The sequence below is a fragment of the Acartia tonsa genome, chromosome 12 (genome assembly GCF_053477335.1).
Source record: "Acartia tonsa isolate MP-2025a chromosome 12, ASM5347733v1, whole genome shotgun sequence".
Classification (NCBI taxonomy): domain Eukaryota; kingdom Metazoa; phylum Arthropoda; class Copepoda; order Calanoida; family Acartiidae; genus Acartia; species Acartia tonsa.
The window spans coordinates 34,326,563-34,346,309 of record NC_137271.1 but is presented as its reverse complement, the minus strand read 5'-3'; the positions used below and the strand labels follow the sequence as shown (position 1 = coordinate 34,346,309).

General features: G+C 32.6%; 1 protein-coding gene across 1 annotated transcript; it reads left to right on the top strand.

Annotated features, from left to right (window-relative positions):
• Positions 1-2,280: 2,280 nt before the first annotated feature.
• LOC145333898 (uncharacterized) lies at positions 2,281-19,711 on the top strand. Its single transcript, XM_080179160.1, has 20 exons — positions 2,281-2,424; positions 3,181-3,233; positions 3,778-3,848; positions 4,371-4,452; positions 4,666-4,783; positions 5,536-5,602; positions 8,448-9,089; positions 9,663-9,753; positions 9,978-10,236; positions 10,590-10,676; positions 11,090-11,157; positions 12,869-13,094; positions 14,857-14,937; positions 15,392-15,436; positions 15,723-15,799; positions 17,607-17,698; positions 17,959-18,043; positions 18,502-18,574; positions 18,982-19,028; positions 19,573-19,711. Exons 1-20 carry the CDS (start codon positions 2,365-2,367, stop codon positions 19,676-19,678), a joined length of 2,430 nt encoding a protein of 809 aa, XP_080035286.1. The 5' UTR covers positions 2,281-2,364; the 3' UTR covers positions 19,679-19,711.
• The last annotated feature ends 36 nt before the right edge of the window (positions 19,712-19,747 follow it).

The following is a 19,747-nucleotide window of genomic DNA, read 5'->3' as shown; positions in this document are numbered from 1 at the left end:
GCTATACATTAAGATATATAAGTTTTCCGGAATTTTAAAGTTAGGTGGAGATTTGAAATCTGCATCAAATTTTAAGGATTTTTTATAAAATTCGTTTATTCTATAATTCTTTATCTAAAAGCGGAAATGCAATCTAAGTTAATTAATTTTGGCATCTGTGATTGGTGGATTTAAAAAATCTGCGCTCTGATTGGATGGCGTACATCATTCAACCAATTAGAGCGCAGGTAGTTTAAAATCCACCTATCCTATTGGTCAAAATTAATTAACTTAAAATGCATTTCCGCTTTTAGATAAAGAATTATACAAAAAACGAATTTTATAAAAAATCCTTAAAATTTGATGCAGATTTCAAATCTCCCCCTAACATTAAAATTCCGAAAAACTTATATATCTTACTATACATTTCTTTTTTGTAGCAAAGTTAATCTTAACTTATTCATTTTCGTCCGTCCGCAAGCAATTTATCAGAAAAACAAGTTATTCTATTCTTTTCTGCAGTGTTGCGGATCCAGATACGCAAGGATCCGCATTTTTTTAAGTCCAAGGATCCGGATCCTGGGGTATACATTTATAGAAAAATCTACCTAAATTTATATAAAATAGTCACTTACAAAGACATTATCGTGACGAGAGCCAATCTTTAAGGTTTAGGTTCAGACTTGAAAATTAAAAGTGTTTTTGACTTCGAGATTATAGAATCAATATTTTTGAAAAATTTGGTGATTTTATTTTTATTGTCAAGGATCCGGATCCGCACTGACCAAATTTGGAGGATCCGGATCCGCATACAATCAATGCGGATTCGCAACACTGCTTTTCTGTGTGTACAAAACAAAATATTGTTTTTTCCTAGAACTCTTAAATGCTGTTGGACTGCTTATTTGGCTGCTTTTCTTTTTTTAGTACTTTTTGTACCATTTATGACATGCATTAGCCGAATATATTTATGTTACTTTTTCAAAACTGAGAGAAGTGTTTTCTTAAATAGATACTACGTATCTAAAATGGTAAAAGGGGTGTTAGCTTTGACTCAAAGGGCACTCTAATAACATTTACTCTAAAAGTGCCATACAACCTTTTAGTGTACAGGAGGAAGGGAGGGTACAGTGCGTATGAAGGTGCTTTGACTTTTGTGCCAGAACCTAAATTGGGACATAGTGCATTTCATTACCCTAGGTAAGGTAACTTCTTTTCACTTTTCAATAAAATCTAAAATGCAGCCGTTTTTTGAGAAAATTAGATTTGAAAATTTCAAGTTCAAGTTCATAATCATGACAAGAAAAGCAAAGATTATTTATTTAAAATTTTGAACAAGTTTACTTTTATAAAGTCTGTCATAAAACCACTCCTGAAGTGAGTTAATTATTGTCTTTTTATCAGTTGCTTTGCTAAGGTCACGGATATTCAGCCTTAAATAAATAATATATAGAGAGGTTCATGACAGACTTTATAAAAGCAAAGTTGTTCAAAAATTTAAATAAATAATCTTTGCTTTTCTTGTCATGATTATGCAGTAACTCCTAGTGGATGAAAATTGAACTTGAAATTTTCAAATCTAATTTTCTCCAAAACGGCTGCATTTAAGATTTTATTGAAAAGTGAAATGAAGTTACCTAACCTAGGGTAATGAATTGCACTATGTCCCAATTTAGGTTCTGACACAAACGTCAAAGCACCTTCATACGCACTGTAAGTGATGGGGTGAGTCAGTGAGAGAATTAAGCGAATATTTATAGAGATGATACACGTATCAAATTGGTGTTATCTAATATGCTTTAACAGCTTTGCAAAGGGCAATCTATTAGTTAGTACGGGAAGTGGATACTTAATCTAATAGTTAGTAAGGGAAGGTGATACTTAATCTAATAGTTAGTAAGGGAAGGGGATACTTAATCTAATAGTTAGTAAGGGAAGTGGATACTTAATCTAATAGTTAGTAAGGGAAGTGGATACTTAATCTAATAGTTAGTAAGAGAAGAGGATACTTAATCTAATAGTTAGTAAGGGAAGGGGATACTTAATCTAATAGTTAGTAAGGGAAGAGGATACTTAATCTAATAGTTAGTAAGGGAAGGGGATATTTAATCTAATAGTTAGTAAAGGAAGTGGATACTTAATCTAATAGTTAGTAAGGGAAGGTGATACTTAATCTAATAGTTAGTAAGGGAAGGGGATACTTAATCTAATAGTTAGTAAGGGAAGGGGATACTTAATCTAATAGTTAGTAAGGGAAGGGGATACTTAATCTAATAGTTAGTAAGGGAAGAGGATACTTAATCTAATAGTTAGTAAGGAAAGGGGATACTTAAAGAGATGCTACGTATATAAATATATGTATTTCTTACTTAACAGAATATAAAAATGGATATAGAATCAGAATATCAGTGTAATTTCAAACCTTTTGTACAAACAAGATGCAAGGTACTTTATTAATTTAATTAACGGCTACGCCCCTAGAGGCCTCTAGAGACTTTATAGTTAACTAGCGGCTACGCCCCTAGAGAGAGTCGAATTTGATAATTCAATTTCTTATTTTAGATTTTAAAAGAAAAAGTTAAAAAAAATTTACGTTTGGCGTTTGTTTTTCGTTGAACTCTCTTTCTAAAATTGGTAAATTTTTTAAAAATTAAATTTCTCTAGGGAGGGTGGTGGTACCCTCCCCCAAAATAGTTATAAACCTTCCCGGGACATATGAGAATCTACCCTGTTAAGGAGAACCCAATCGGTTTAGCGGTTAGCGAGATCCTTCGGTACACACAGACAGACACACAGACAGACAGACACACAGACATCCTGTTACTTTAGTATAAGGATTGTGCTCCATAATGATGTGAACGTCGACAAGAAGTTTCAGCCTTCTATCGGAATAGGAGTCTAGAAATCACGTTTCTCCTATTCTATGTCTTACATACGGACGGACATTTCGAAATAATGAGTAGGTTCGCTACTAAAAAGATAAAATCCCGATGAAAAACCTCTTTTTTTCAATTGGAAAAAGTATTTCCTTCCCAAAAATAAACTAGCTTAACCTAAAATTTTAAATTAACAGTTTTATTAAAGCTTTTTATAGTGCCTGTAAAAAAGGGGATGAATTTTAAAACTTTCAGCCAAAGTATCCCGAATGACGTCATATTAGAATAGTCCATCCAGTTTTATTATTAAATGATGAAATTTTAGGGACTTCACCAAGCACTTATGGATATGAATCACGCGCCTGTTGATCCAAACAGGTAATACAAAATGGTAGATAATAGTTTCTAGTAGTATTCTGATACATGGAAGGAGCTATATGTGTGTTAAAAACATGGTCGATATAGGTATTTGGTATCATTTCTAATTCTAAGTAATTTAAGGAATACAGGAATTTATTTGCCAATCTAAAACAGTTATTGGTAAATTTTGCAATACTTCTACCTACTGTAAAAATTATTTACAGCATGCTTATAAAAATTTATGTCGAATAAGAAATAATATTTGGTTACAAAAATTTATTTGTTTTATCTATCAAAAAATATATAATTTGTATTAAAAGTAAAAACTGTGACAATGTTTTCTTATTCGTTGGCTTAAAAACTTTGGGGACATAAATTGAATTTTTATTAGTTGGTTCATTGAGTTTAGTGTTTAAACATTTCAACCACCAATTGAAATCTACAGTGTATTGAGAATGTACATCAATTTATAGGCCATTGTTTTTAACCCTAAGATTCCTGTACTTGTGGTCAATTTTAAACACCCTGTTTCTGAATAAACCAAAGTTTCTTCTTAATTTAGATTCACCCTGCTAACAAGTGATGTCATTTTATCCAGAATTTCCATGAACTACCTCTTACCAACATTTGACGGTAAGTTAATATTAGTTATAGAGTTGCTGCGCTGCTAGCAATGGTAACTATACTATAAGCTGAAGTAGGTCTAAAAACGGAAATCTTCTGCTATGTAGTTATGGGAGCATTGGGATGTTTATTACACTAGTCCCCAAAGTCTGAAACTAACGTTTTCTCATTCCTTGACTTAACAACCTTTTATTGAATTGTGATTGTATGGTTCATTTAGTTGAGTGTCTTAACATTTCAACATCTAATTTTGTGTATATTCAATGGAGACGTACATCAATTTATCGGCCATTGTCTTATCCCCAGTGTAGAGTGTAGATCCCTTAGTAATGCGCATTTTTTTTTATATATTTTAAGGAATGTATTGGCAAATAAGAAGGCGCATATACATGTAAAATTATTAAATTTGGACAAATGTAAGGCTGTTTAAAAGTTAGATTTTTGGTTATATTGACAAAATAAACTACAGATCTAGATGTTGGAATTTAGATTGTAACAGAGCATTTGACACTGTCCCTAATCTATTTTTAGATTGGATGATTTGCGCAGGCCACGTGGAGGAGTTACTTTCAAATTATAAACCTAAACATAGTTGTTCACATTATGGTCATAGGTAGGTCTACGACTTTTTCGCTATTCAAAAATGATTATTAATTTTCCGACAAGATATATTTTTTTCTGCATCATATTATTTTAAAAGTTGAGAATTTTTTAACTCTTTTTTGTCAAACTATTTTGATTTAGTATTTCTTGGCTTGTTTTATGTAAAATATTGTTAGTTTGTTATTGCTGCGCTACTTGTCGACAAAACTGTCTTTGTGTTTAGATTCAACGTGCGAGGATGTACAACAATGACAACAGTTACCTATGTCATGTCTAAGACCCAGTTGAAAACAAATTCCATTGTTTTACCAATTGGTGGTAACATTTGTCTTTATTGTAAGGTGGGTCTGTTTTGGATTCTTACAAAAATTCGCCAAAAAATAAAGCGTATTGCAAATTTAGGATTCTAGCAATATTTTTAAAAGTCTTTTATTAATAAAAAAAATTCTATCCCCTAGAACGGCCATTTTCTAACCCTTACTTAACCTAACCTAAAGTAAGCATTAAAAGATACTGAGAAAATAAAATACAATAAAAAACAAACATTTTACTTGTAGTTAAGAAACAATAAAAGACTTTTGGTTTCTGTCTGCAACCATAAAAATTTTAAGGGCTTCATTCAAAAGTCATAAAAATCAACAATCCGAATCCACAATTTTAATTGCGGATTCGGATTCTGGGTCTAAAGTGGGTCTAAAAATTGGGCGGATTCGGATTGCCAGCCCTTTTATCATCAATTCGAAAAAGGATAACTTAAAATATTTTCATAATGATCATAATAAGAAAAATCTACGGACATATTTAATTATATTGTAACTGATAATATTTATTCTCGCATCGTATTATAAACAGTTTTCCGCGGATATAAAATGTACAATTATAAGATTAAAACCAGTTTTTTTAGCCCCGAGATGCCGAAAGCACCTGCTATAAAACTGTTTTTTATCTTATGACTGTACATTTTTAAATTTGTAGAAAACTGGATACAATACGATGGTAGACATAATTTTTTCGTATGGATAAGAACCGGTTCTAATCCGCCAGATATTAATCGGTTTCGAATGAATACGAGAAAATGTATTTCTTTATTTAGAGGGTGTATGAAATAAGAAAAATTCCTGGTTTAAACAGGATTACATCTTCAAATTACAAATTCAGAGGTTTGTTGGTATTTTATGTATAAAAGTAGTAGGGTTGTCTGTCTGTCTGTAAGACCCCGATTGGTTACTTTGCTTTATACATAGTTGGATTATGTAAGGACTTAAATAAAGTTTCTTTTATAGAAAGCATAAACTAACGATCCAGATGTTTTAAAGATCCTGTGCTTCCAAACCAAAAAATATTGGTTATAGACCCTTTCGTGACAACGCCTCTTAAGGGTTGTTTCGTCGTATTTTCTCCTATTTCTAGCCTCTATAGGGGGGGGGGGGGCTCTAAACCTGCAGAGCAAATTGCCTATGCCTGGGGGACAATCACCTAACTTAACCTAACCTATCCTAAAATAACCCATCAAAAGCTACTGTAAAAATACGACGAAACACCCGTTATGAGGCGTTGTCACGAAAGGGACTATACCCAAAATATTAGGGTAGTGCGGGGTTATTCCGGTCAATTTTTTGCTTCAACTTAAAAAAAAACATACTTCCCAAAAACTTTTACCGGTTTTTAAGTGTGCAAATGAAAGATATGGCAATAACAAAGAAGCCTGTCTTGGTCCCGTTAAGATCTCGCAACTAAAAGTCGGTCAAAAATCGGTTTTAAGGGCGGCGGTTGACCTATACCGGAATAACCCCACCGGTGGGGCTATTTCGGTCAGTTGACTTTGGGGGGGTGGAACACACCCTTAAAATATTTTTTTTTAACATTTTAAACTATGAGTAGAAAGCTGAGGTCATTAGCTTTCTAACGGTACTAGTCGCATGCAGATCAGAAAATTTTTTGACCACATTTTGCCCATTTTAAAAAAGTCGGTAAAATCGCAAAAAAAAACATCGATTTTTTTCATGCAAACTTTTTTTTAAAAATCATACTTTTTATTATATGATTAGGTTTTTTTAAGCTTTATACATAAATTAGAGGCAATTTCTGATTCCCAGGTCTTGGAATTTCTTGAAAAAAGTGATTTTTTCCAAAAAAAAATTTTAATTTTAAAAATCCTGCCAGTTTTGACAGCAGTTTTTGATACATTTTTTCTTGTCTCAAATTGGCTAGGATTGACCTACAAGCAGTGTGCCGGAGCCGTATAATTTTGATGCGGCTCCGGCTCCGGCTCCGGCTCCGCGGAGCCGTATTTGGAAATACGGCTCCCGGCTCCGGCTCCGGCTCCAGCTCCGGCTCCGGCTCCTACCTTAAAATTAATATATCAATTTTTTTTCATTATTGAATTTGATGAAATAAAATAAATAATATAAAATATTTTGCTTTTATTTGATTAAAGCTATATAAAAGTAGAAGGATGTGTGTCTATTTGTTAAGTAACAATAGTTTTTCAGTTTATTATATGGAAATAGACCGTTGCCAAATTATAATATTACTTTAAAAAATCATTTTTAGCTAGTCCGGAGCCGGAGCCGTTTTTAACGAAAAATACGGCTCCGGATCCGGCTCCGGCTCCACCAAAAATGTTGCTGCTCCCGGCTCCCGGCTCCGGCTCCGGCTCCAGAACACTGCCTACAAGGGTGGTTAAGGTGTCTAAAGATGCAGAATTACATGCCTGACAATTAACTCCAAATGATATGGGGTCTAACTCTAATATTTCAACACATTTTATGCAACAGGAATTTTGAAATTACAAAATCTTGAATATGTACTCTAAATCTTGGAGATAGAACCCATATCCTGGGGAGTTTTTGTTAGGACATGCAAAGAGCTTTCTATAGACACCTTAAACACCTTTCTAGCTTAATCCTAGCCGATTTGACATAAAAAATCCAAATCGCGCAAAAATCGCGAACACCCTCTTATACGAAAAAGATGCAAGGGTTTCATATGGAATTTTAAATCTTCTAGCGGTCTTTCTAATAGACATACCCCTTCTTACATGAGCCAATGCAGCTGATACATCTTCAGGCAAATATTTAAGGCGTTCCTTTGGGTGATATACTCTTCCCATTACTATAAAAATGTGTCTGAAAAATTTTTAATGTCTTTACAAATTGAAAAGCTTAGGCAACAAAACATGACATAATACAAGCAGTAAAATGACTAGTAATGTACATCACACAACAGGCAAGGCAATGATTAAAGCTTAGGTCATGCATTTGGGTTGTTCATGCTTCCAAATCACCTAAAAAAAAAATTAGGGTATTATACATCTATAATACAAAGTAGAACGATGTCTGTCTGTCCGTCTGTCCGTCTGTCCGTCTGTCTGTCCGTCTGAAGCTTAAGATCTCAGTAACCACTGAACCGATTGGGCTCTACTCTACAGGGAATATACCTACTGGTCCTGTGATGGTTTTAAGTTATTTTCTTGGGGGGTGGGACACCCCCAACCCCCCCCAAAAATGAAAAATACTTCCCCCACAAAAAAAAAAAAATTTTTTTACTTTTTCTTTTTAAATCTAAAATACGAAAAATTAGGTTGATCAAACCTCTTGGGGCAAAGCCCCTAGAGGCTAGGGGCGAAGCCGCTAGTTTATAAATACAGTAATAAAAAAAGTAAAAAAAATATCTTCCATTTTACAAAAACCCGGGGGTCAATAGGACTTACCATTTTTTCACAATTTTAGATTGAACATGGCCTATTTTGAAATTTTTTTTGCAAATTTTTTGCAACTTTTTGAGGGCAAAAAAATCATAGAAGGAGTGAGAAATGAAAGTATAGGCAATAAACTACAACTTTACTTTTCTGAAGATCTCTCGCAAACGTTTAGAACACCGTTAAAAAACGGTTTTAAAAAAGTTGGTCGAGTGACCGGATTTAGACCCCCCTACCGCATTAACCCCGCACTACCCTAATCTATAAATTTTTAGAAATAAAGATTACAACATGTTTTCTTTTAGAGGATGGTATTTCTGCAGAAGATAGTTTAGAGGACAGTTTAGTGGATGATATAACAGATTGTCAAGACAGTATAGCAGCTGACAATGATGATATAGCAGCTGATACTGATAATATAGCAAATGATTATGATAATATAGCAACTGATTATGATAATATAGCAGCTGACAATGATAATATAGCAGCTGATACTGATTATATAGCCGCTGATAATGATGATATAGCAGCTGTTGAAACTAAAGCTATGACTGAAATTGATGTCGATGAAACTGTAGCTAAGATAGAAATTGATGTCAAGCCTGATATTAAACCTCTAATTCTTGGTATTGCTGCTGATAAATGTGAAGCTATGACTGAAATTGATAATATAGCAGCTGATACTGATGATATAGCAGCTGATACTGATGATATAGCAGCTGATAATGATGATATAGCAGCTGATACTGATGATGCAGCAGCTGACAATGATGATATAGCAGTTGACAATGATAATATAGCAGCTGATACTGATGATATAGCAGCTGATAATGATGGTATAGCTTCTGTTGAAACTAAAGCTAGTACTGAAATTGATGTCGATGAAACTGTAGCCAAGATAGAAATTGATGTCAAGCCTGAAATTAAACCTCTAATTCTTGATACAGGTAGCAAAAAGAAGCTATTTATAGTGCCTGTAAAAGAATAACGTTATACTGGCCTACCATTGGTCAATAAAAATGTATACTGACCCGCCATTGGTAGTTTTGTCTGTGTCTTTTTTTATAGGCACTATAAAGATCTTCTAGTAAAATTAATGGTGTGATATTTCACCTAAAGAAAATTGCCTTGCCTTAAATTCAAGCATGAGAAGGTGTCTTAACTTTTATTTTTATAGCTAGTCGGTGTTTTTATTAAGTAGTAGATGTAAAATTTTCATTAGAATTTAGATATGCAATCGTTCTTTCTTGTGGACCTCTTATTTTTTAAATAATTTAAGTTTTTAAAAAAAGAAATTAATTCGGTTTTAACCTTCTTAAATCCTTGTATTGAGAGTAAAAATGGGAAGGGGGTAAAGAGGGGGTAAAATAATTGTTGCCTCTATACCTAATAAAATAAATTCTATGGAAAATTTTACCTTTACTACTTACTAAAAACAAAGCCTAGCTTTAAAAATAAAAGTTAAGTCACCTTCTTTTATTATTGATGTCATACTTACTACATAATTTATATTATTATAGAAAACAACTTGGATGAAGATTCCTTAAGCAATGATAACATAACTGAAAACAATGGTGGACACAATGAACCAACAGAAGACCCCCTAGAAAGGTAAACAATAATAATATATAAGTAGATATTTAATTAGACTTAAGGAATCTATACAAAAAAATCAACTTTCTGGCAGTTGAAAATTCTAATCAGCAACAATGAGTTGAGTACCTTTTAAACATTCTTTTCTATCGTTAGTCATGCTGGTAACATAAAGAACATTAAAAGTAATTTTATCCTTATTTATGTGATGTGCTTTTTTGTCACTGTTGTTTTCTATTTAGTACAACCGCCAAAACAGCTGTTCCCAAAATATTGCTGGTCAAGAACCTGACAACCCAACCACAATCAATCAATCAACAAGAGCCCTCCATTGTCAACGTGTCCTCGTCATTTCCCGCCAGTTCTGAAAATGGCGCGAAAACTTTGCCGGTCATATCTGCAACTGGCGCAAAAATTGTGCGTCCACCGCCGGGCACCGTGAGGTTTATTAAACCCGTTTCACTGGCCAATATTCAAACGGTACAAGCTTCTAGTCTAAAGGTAAGATCAATCAAATTAACTTATTTACAAATACCCATAGAGGCCTTTAGTGGTATTTGAAAAAAGAGGAGGGAGGATAAGTCGATCCATACTTTCATTTTTAGATTTTAAAAGAAAAATCTGAAAAAATGTTTATTTGGGGGGTATCATTTTTTGCTAGGGCCAATTTTTTGGGGGGAGGGTGGAGCCCAAAAAATAGTTGTAAACTTTCCCAGGAACTATGAGAAGTCTACCTGAAAAGGAGAACGATATCGGTTTAGTGGTTGCATCACACACAGGGAGAGCCAGACAAACATCCTTTTACTTTTGTATAAGAAAAAATTATGAAATGTTAGGAATATGTTTTTTTGCAGGTCAGGCCAATTGTTCTGCCAAAGGGGTTGAAACCGGTTCCACTTAGTCAAATCAGGGCTATGCAGGGAATCAAACCTAAGACACAGGTATGATGACACAGCTAGGGTTACAGTTGAAGATAGGGAGGGGGTGGACATTAGATTGTAAATTATACTTAAATTTTTATTAACAGGTTTTTTTTATTTATTGTCTTAAAACTTTGGGTAGTATACTTAAATTTTATTGGTTATCACAAAGTATACATAGATATGTATATATATGCGCCATTAGCATCTAGAGACTATGTAGGTGGCAATTATATAGTTTTAAACCATCTCTAAAACTGAAACTCAAATCAAATGTATTATTAGTAAGCGAGATCTTAACCTACAAAAAGGAACCTTACTTTTTAATTAGTTTACTTTAGTTACTGTGCCATTAGTATTCTAGGGGCTTAGATTTCAAAAGGGGCAGAATAGTAGCCTAAAACCATCCCAAGGCTTTAATTTGAAATATTTAGGTTGCAACAAATGCTTCTGCTAAAGATACCTCTATTGCTGAAGATGAACCTGAAACTAATAAACCAAGGTAATATAAGCTTTTATATATTAAAAGAAGCCATGTGATTGTCCATTAGAAAAAGATCTGATAGAATAATCCTATCGATTCTAAACATTTTAAACTGTTTTTAACCTATTTTTAAAACGTATATAAAAAATATACTATGACACCAGTAAAATCAGACTGCAGAGCCTAAATTTGAATTAAGTCCCCAATAAACTTTTTTGGGGGGATTTAAATATTAATTTTTACTGTTGCCGTAGTCATTTTGATCAAAGCAAAAGGTCTTTTTTTTTATTTGGGTAAAATTCGTAGCTTTTAGAGTGTTTTGCTTCATAAATATTGTACTCTGGTATAGAGTAAAATTAGGCCTTATGATTTTACTATAAAAATTCACTAAAAAGTTAAATCTTTACAATATACCAATGAATTAACATTAACATGTTTGTGTTCGTTCACCTATTTTAAACACATAAAAATTGGCTGTAAATGGTTAAATTTGGATAGCCTGATATCTAGTTGCCGAATGTGTACGCAGTTTCCTGGGTGTTTCCTCATCCTCGCTCAATATTTACTACTAGCTACAAATCTTCAAACTTCCCTTAAAAAAATCAAAATTTGAATGTGTAAACGATTTATACAATATACATTATAAATTTGAATTTTTTAAATTTTGATTTTTTTTTTTTGAAGTTTGAAGCTTTTTTAGCTAGTAGTAAATATTGAGCTAGGATGAGGAAACACCCAGGAAACTGCGTACACATTCGGCAACTAGATATCAGGCTATCTAAATTTGATGTCAACATGACAAGATGTCAACAAATGTTTATGCAATACAACAAAATTATTTTTGACACATATACAAATATGATATAAAGTAAGATTATTCAAACTTATTTTTTTTAAATATTTTTAAAAATTATGTATCTTTTACGTGTATAGTTTTCATTCTTTTCATTTTAATTAAATAAGAATTATTTAACTACATTGTAAATAAGTCCCTTTGTGAAAACACTCTTTCGGAAATCATAAAAAATTGAAATGAAACAAGAAATCTTATTGGTTTAACTTTAGCAAATGTGTTTTATTGTATTATGTTAATTTTTTTACTGAAATTGATTGTTTTAGAAAAAAAATTATTTCCATCGAACAGAGTAGAGTTTTTTTATTATTTATATTGATATAAACTGAATCATATAAAATTGTTCTGTAAGAAACAATTTAACCCCAAACTAAAAGTTGCTTTTGCTTCCGTCAAAATGATCACAGCAACATATAAAATTAATTTTTAAATCCCCCCAAAAAAGTTTATTGGGGACTTAATTCAAATTTGGGCTCTGCAGTCTGTTTCTACTGGTGTCATAGTATATTTTTGATATATGATAAAAAATAGGTTAAAAACAGTTTAATTGAAGATTCTTAAAAAGTTAGGAACGATTTGGAAAGCGTAGCTAATCTATTATCTACCGGAAAGTACGTCCGTCCATTTAAAGAATGCTGCATTTTTTACAATTTTTTGGCATGTTTTATTTTGTTATTCATCTGAATTTTGGAACCATGATTCCTAGGACAACAAGGTCCAATATTAATTGAAGCGAATCACCTCCTTAATCAAGTCCTAAATATGTAAATATGTCCATAAGAAAAAGTTCTAAACTCAACAAATGTTTATGTTCTTTTGTCTTACTGTCGAATCCTTGTTTTCATTACAGTTATTATGATGACTTGTTTATTTTAGTGATGATTTAGAGAAAGATGACATTTTTCAACAAATGAAAAATTCATATGAAAATTATAAGAAATCCAAAGATTATGTTTTTCATCAAAATATTGAAACTTATAATAAATCAAAAAACAACATTTTTCAACGAATGAAAAATTCATTTGAAAATGAACTTACTCAACAAATGAAAAATTCAATAGAAAATGGGGAGAATTCCAAACAATGTAGTCCTGAAAAGAAGGTTAGTAGACACGTTCTCACATTCGGTGGGTTAAAAAACTTTGGGTACTTTTAATTAAATCTTGATTGATAAAGGTACAAACTAGAACTGCCCAAACTTTCACACCAAAGATTATATTCGTCAGAAGCCCGGTAATGTTTAGGAAGAGAAAGGACATAGGCTGTTTATCACACTAGTCCCCAAAGTTTTATAATAACGCAGGGGTGTATATTCTGCACAAGATTCATTTTTTCCCCTCCTAGTTTTTTCCAGCAAGGAAGGAAATAAAATGGAAAAATATTTTTATTCATATTATCCCCCCTCCCACATATTCTTTTAGTTTTTTTTCACAAAAAAGGTGAGAAAAATGGAGAAAAAAATGCTTTCAGTTCTCTTAATTTTTAAATTTTTTCCCCCCAACCACATATTTTTTATCCCCCCCCCCCCCTCAGCCGGGTCAAATTTGAAAATATACACCCCTGTAATAACGTGTTTTCGTTGGCTTTACAATTTTGGTGACTTTTTGTAAACAAATTGATGTACATTAGGGGTGTACAATGTACATCAATTTATCTGCCATTGCCTTGTCCCTTTAGATCCCTGGGTACTGTTGTTTCAAATTAACTGAGGGTGCGAATTGCAATTACATCAATTTTTCATCATTATTTTACGAGAAATATCTACAGGGTGTCCGTTAGAAACTTTTTTAAAACGCTTATTACTCTCCTAATACTTCAGCTATCTTAGTCAAATAAAAAGTATTTGACAGTCTACTACTGACCGTTTTGTTGTATAGTGATGAAAAAATCCGGAAAGTTGACAGAAAAAAAATCTACAGGGTAATGCATAAAAGGCTGATTTCAGTGAATATAAGACTAATCCACAAGAAAAATATGTTAGTTAACTTTTAAAGAAGCTGGTAGTCAAACGGTTGAACACAAAGTCTTACTCCAGACATTATAAGATCTGGCAATGTAGTCTAATTTTTAAAAAATCTTGTATATTTCGGGTTCTTGTGTGCATTTGAAGCGAGCTCACATAAAAAATTAACAAAGAAGATCAATATTATGCTTATTTAACATATTGTTCACTTATATTACACTTTAGATTCTTGAATATTAAGAATTTTTTGTTTGCCATGTCAAGTCGGTTCTATTGCTGTGCTTAAAAAGTCTAAGCGACCAGCCGTTTGGACCCTAACTCATCCTAAAGTTCACAAAGCAAATATTTTCTTGTTGGTTAGTCTAAATCAAGAAAATGAACCTCTTATACCTATATTACTACCTCGAAGATTTTTTCCTGTTTATTTTGTGGTTTTTTCATCCTTATAAAACGGTCAGTAGTAGGCTGCCAAATACTTTGACGAAGCCCAATCTGTCCCACTTTTGAGCAAGACGATTCCCTTGTCTCCCATCTCTTTTGAAGAGATTTTCTCCCCCCCCCCTTCCCTTTTTCCCTTTATATGACGTCATATAGGAATCGTCTTGCTCAAAAGTGGGACAGATTGGGCTTCGTCAATACTTTTTATTTTACTAAGATAGCTCAAATATTAATGAGTAATAAGCGTTAAAAAAAACAGTTTCCGACGGACACCCTATATTATTTGAAATTTAAAGTGCCTATGAAAATGACTTCTTACTGGCTTACCATTGTTTAATTGAAATGTATACTGGCCTGCCATTGGTAATTTAGTTTTTGTAGTGGCCTATCGATCATTGTTCATATTTATTGTATGACGTCATATTTATAGGGACTAAAAAGAGCTCATATTATTTTTTACTAGACTGAAGAAGAATATAAGAATTACTGCAAGCTTTGTCATATTGGATTTCTGAAAGAATCGTCCTATCTTCATCACATGCAGGTGGGTTCTACTGCTGCTAAGTCAGGCGTTTTTTTAATGTAAACCTTTTCTACATTAAAGGTGACTTTTCGGTCAGTCCGTTCTGATAGCTGTGCTTGCAAATTTTGAAATCGTCATATTGTACATATAAGACTTAATAATATCAAATTTTCTAATGAAGAATACTATAACGATTAGGTATTGTATTAGAAACATGGCAATTCTTTCAGATAAGAAGTATAGTACATCCATATTCTATTTTATATTTTAGCATCTTGGGGAGGAGTTAAAAAACGCCTTTCCCCCCCCCCCCCCCGGCCCAAAGACTAATAAAAACAGAACCACCAATTTCCGAGATCATTGGCTTCAGACAAAAAAAAATCTTACTACTTTATATTATAGGATATGATTATAATATAAATTCTTCACAAAAAAGCCATTATTTAATGAATTAGTTATAAAAATTACTATTTAGACAACCCAAGAGAAACATAAAGAGCTTGAACAGACAACGTCAGAGGTAAATACATAGTTATACAGTAGTAACGCTTATAATTTTCCTAATATATTTAAAAATACCCAGTCGACCCCCCCCCCCTCTTATTTTGAAATGAATTTAAATTTTCTACCAGATATTTTTTTAATTATCAAGACTTGAAAATCATAGTTTTTGGATATATGCAACATAAATTGCTGTCCTGTTTTCATTAGTAATTATCATAAAAATATTTTTTATACAAGTAATTGAAAAAATTTATTTGTGTATAATCTAAATAGAAAAAGATATATCTTCAATTTTACCCTAGGAGAAATATTGTGAGGAATGCGACGAAAGTTTTGCTGGAGATAAGGCATACAGACAACATATACATACAGAGCATAGGTAAGAGTAGCTTTGCTACATATAGAATAATAATAAAGATATAAGGCATACAGACATCATATACATACAGACCATAGGTAAGAGTAGCTTTGCTACATATAGAATAATAATAAAGATATCAGGCATACAGACAACATATACATACAGAGCATAGGTAAGAGTAGCTTTGCTACATATAGAATAATAATAAAGATATAAGGCATACAGACAACATATACATACAGAGCATAGGTAAGAGTAGCTTTGCTACATATAGAATAATAATAAAGATATAAGGCATACAGACATCATATACATACAGAGCATAGGTAAGAGTAGCTTTGCTACATATAGAATAATAATAAAGATATCAGGCATACAGACATCATATACATACAGAGCATAGGTAAGAGTAGCTTTGCTACATATAGAATAATAATAAAGATATCAGGCATACAGACAACATATACATACAGAGCATAGGTAAGAGTAGCTTTGCTACATATAGAATAATAATAAAGATATCAGGCATACAGACAACATATACATACAGAGCATAGGTAAGAGTAGCTTTGCTACATATAGAATAATAATAAAGATATAAGGCATACAGACAACATATACATACAGACCATAGGTAAGAGTAGCTTTGCTACATATAGAATAATAATAAAGATATCAGGCATACAGACAACATATACATACAGAGCATAGGTAAGAGTAGCTTTGCTACATATAGAATAATAATAAAGATATAAGGCATACAGACAACATATACATACAGAGCATAGGTAAGAGTAGCTTTGCTACATATAGAATAATAATAAAGATATAAGGCATACAGACAACATATACATACAGAGCATAGGTAAGAGTAGCTTTGCTACATATAGAATAATAATAAAGATATCAGGCATACAGACAACATATACATACAGACCATAGGTAAGAGTAGCTTTGCTACATATAGAATAATAATAAAGATATAAGGCATACAGACAACATATACATACAGACCATAGGTAAGAGTAGCTTTGCTACATATATAATAAAAATAAAGATATAAGGCATACAGACAACATATACATACAGAGCATAGGTAAGAGTAGCTTTGCTACATATATAATAATAATAAAGATATAAGGCATACAGACAACATATACATACAGAGCATAGGTAAGAGTAGCTTTGCTACATATAGAATAATAATAAAGATGGCATACAGACAACATATACATACAGAGCATAGGTAAGAGTAGCTTTGCTACATATAGAATAATAATAAAGATGGCATACAGACAACATATACATACAGAGCATAGGTAAGAGTAGCTTTGCTACATATAGAATAATAATAAAGATATAAGGCATACAGACAACATACACATACAGAGCATAGGTAAGAGAATTTACTCTTATTCTATTCTACTATGTCCGTCCGTCCAGCCGTAACGCTTTGAAAAAAGGTCATCTATTATTTTAAAAATAATCTAGTTAATAACTAATTTGGTCCCTTGTTTGAACAAATCAATCAATAAACGAAAGTACCCAAAGTTTACGAGTCAACGAATAACTTGGTTATAAGACTTTGGGTACAAATTTAATTTACAGTCCCCAATGTCTCCTCTCTTCTTGCTAATAACGTATGATGTATGAAGCATCCTATAGTGCCTATAAAAGACGTCATACAATACAAATGACCAAAGATAGTCCAGTATACGTTTTACAATTGTTCATTACAATGGCTTATCATTGGTCAATTGTATTCTATGACGCCATTTCTTTTATAGGCACTATAAGCTGCTTCATGATGTTTTTTATATTTTAGTTCTGGCACAGAAACATTTACATGTACCCTCTGCAATGTAGAGCTTAAGAATGAGGCGGCACTGAAGTCACACAATTCTAAACTTCATCTAGGTAATACATATAGTACATTTAGATACAATCTCATTAAATTGTACCAATAAGAACACATTGAAGGAACGTTTTTTCCTATGAAAAGGTAGTTATTTTTCCATTGCATTGGTATATAATAAGTCAGCTATAAATAGGGATGGGATATGTAGTTAGGGGAATGTAAAAATTAAAAGAACTGGAAGCATTTTTTTTCTGTTTCATAAAGAAGTGCATTTTTGCAGAATATTTAGTGGTTCATTGACAATACCTTTTTATTAAAGACAGGCGAACTAAGATCTACTACTGCCGAGGGTGTGAACGCATGAAAATGTTTCATTGTAAGAAAAAGCATCAAGATCATATCAAGTAAGAAAAAAAACAATCAGAATATAGCAGTGTTGCGTAGAAGTTTGATTTTGTCATATTTTTTTTCCAACTCTATTTTTTACTTTTGAAGGTTTTAAAAGTTAATTTATTTTAGCTAACCCGGAGCCGGAGCCGTTTTTTAACGAAAATAACGGCTCCAGCTCCGGCTCCAGCAAAATATGGCGGCTCCACGGCTCCCGGCTCCGGCTCCACAACGCTGTAATTTAGCACATTCGTAATAAAATTTAAATCAATATTAACAAATTAACAAATCAATATTACCAAAAAAAATTAGAGGGGTAAAAAACAACACTTTGTTGAAAAAAGATAAAGATTTTTTTGTTTTTGTTAATAACCCTTAACCGCCCCCTCCACCTCCAAAAAATAACTGGCGTATCGTTAGAAAAGGACACATTTGGGTTGTAAAAATTGTTTTATTAATTATATTGTACTTTTAGGGAGCATTATGACCCCCTGGATGAGAAATGTAATCTCCAGTGTCCAACCTGTGGAAAACTATTTTCTCAAGAGGTTAGTGGCGCAGCTACTCTTTAATTCGTTCATGATAACATGTCTGTAACACATAGCTCTGATTAAAAAAAAATTTTTAAATCGTCCTATCAATTTGAAACTTAGCACGAGCATTGTTTTACTTTTGGATTGGTGAATCCCCTTTCATATGGCATCTATCTAATTACATAAATATCAGTACGTCTATATCGTATATTGTTCAGACTACTTTTTTTTTATGTTGAACATAATGGCAGTCTACATAAATATTCGGTTGTCCTATGGTTCGATTTGTTGGGCTCCATTATAAATAGCCTAAACCCTTCCCTGGTCCAGTTATTTGCAAGATTTTAGCAGACATACATACAAACAGACACCCATCCTGTTACTTTTATCATATTTTCTTAGTATACTTATTTTTTTTCTAGACTGGTCAGTACATGAAGCATTTGAAAACCCATGATGATGATATCTTGTAAGTATATTAATGTAAGCCCCAAGCCATGTGAGATTCTTGCAAAGTTTACCTTATATAAAGACAGATAGACGCTAAACCCAATAAGTGTATGAGTATAGATATATAATCCAATAATTACCTGGATCCAGTGTTGGACCGTTTTCGTCTGCAAGCAAATTGTTTTCTGCTCTTTTGTAGCGACTTGACTGTGTAAATATTTCGACGCTATTGGCTGATATTCAAAGACTCAATTAACCCCTTCCCCCTCTATTGTTTTACTTTAATCTGCACCCTAAGATGCTATTAGGGGCAATTGAGGTGAGTCAGGCGAAGGGGAGGGGGGAGTTAGCCACCACTTTCAATAATAGTTCTTTTTTTGGGGGGGGTCAGACATATTTTATTAGGGATGATTTATCTTAGGAGTGTAAATTTTTTCGGTACCTAAAAGAAACTTAACGGTGAATCGGTTGAGCGAATTTTTTCCAATGGAACAGAAATCCAGTGGATATTGATCGGTTTCGAAGCCACACTGGTAAATTTATCATATTGTTTATTTGTTTAGAGACCCATGTGAATGTAAAGAGTGTTTAAAAGAAAGAAATGAAAATAATAAAAGACCCGCAGGTGATAATGATGACACTGAAGATTTACCTAAAAAGGAATTTTAAAGCTTAAAATGATAATAAATTATCTGTCTGTCTGTCGACAAATTATGTATGATAAAATCTTAAGGGATA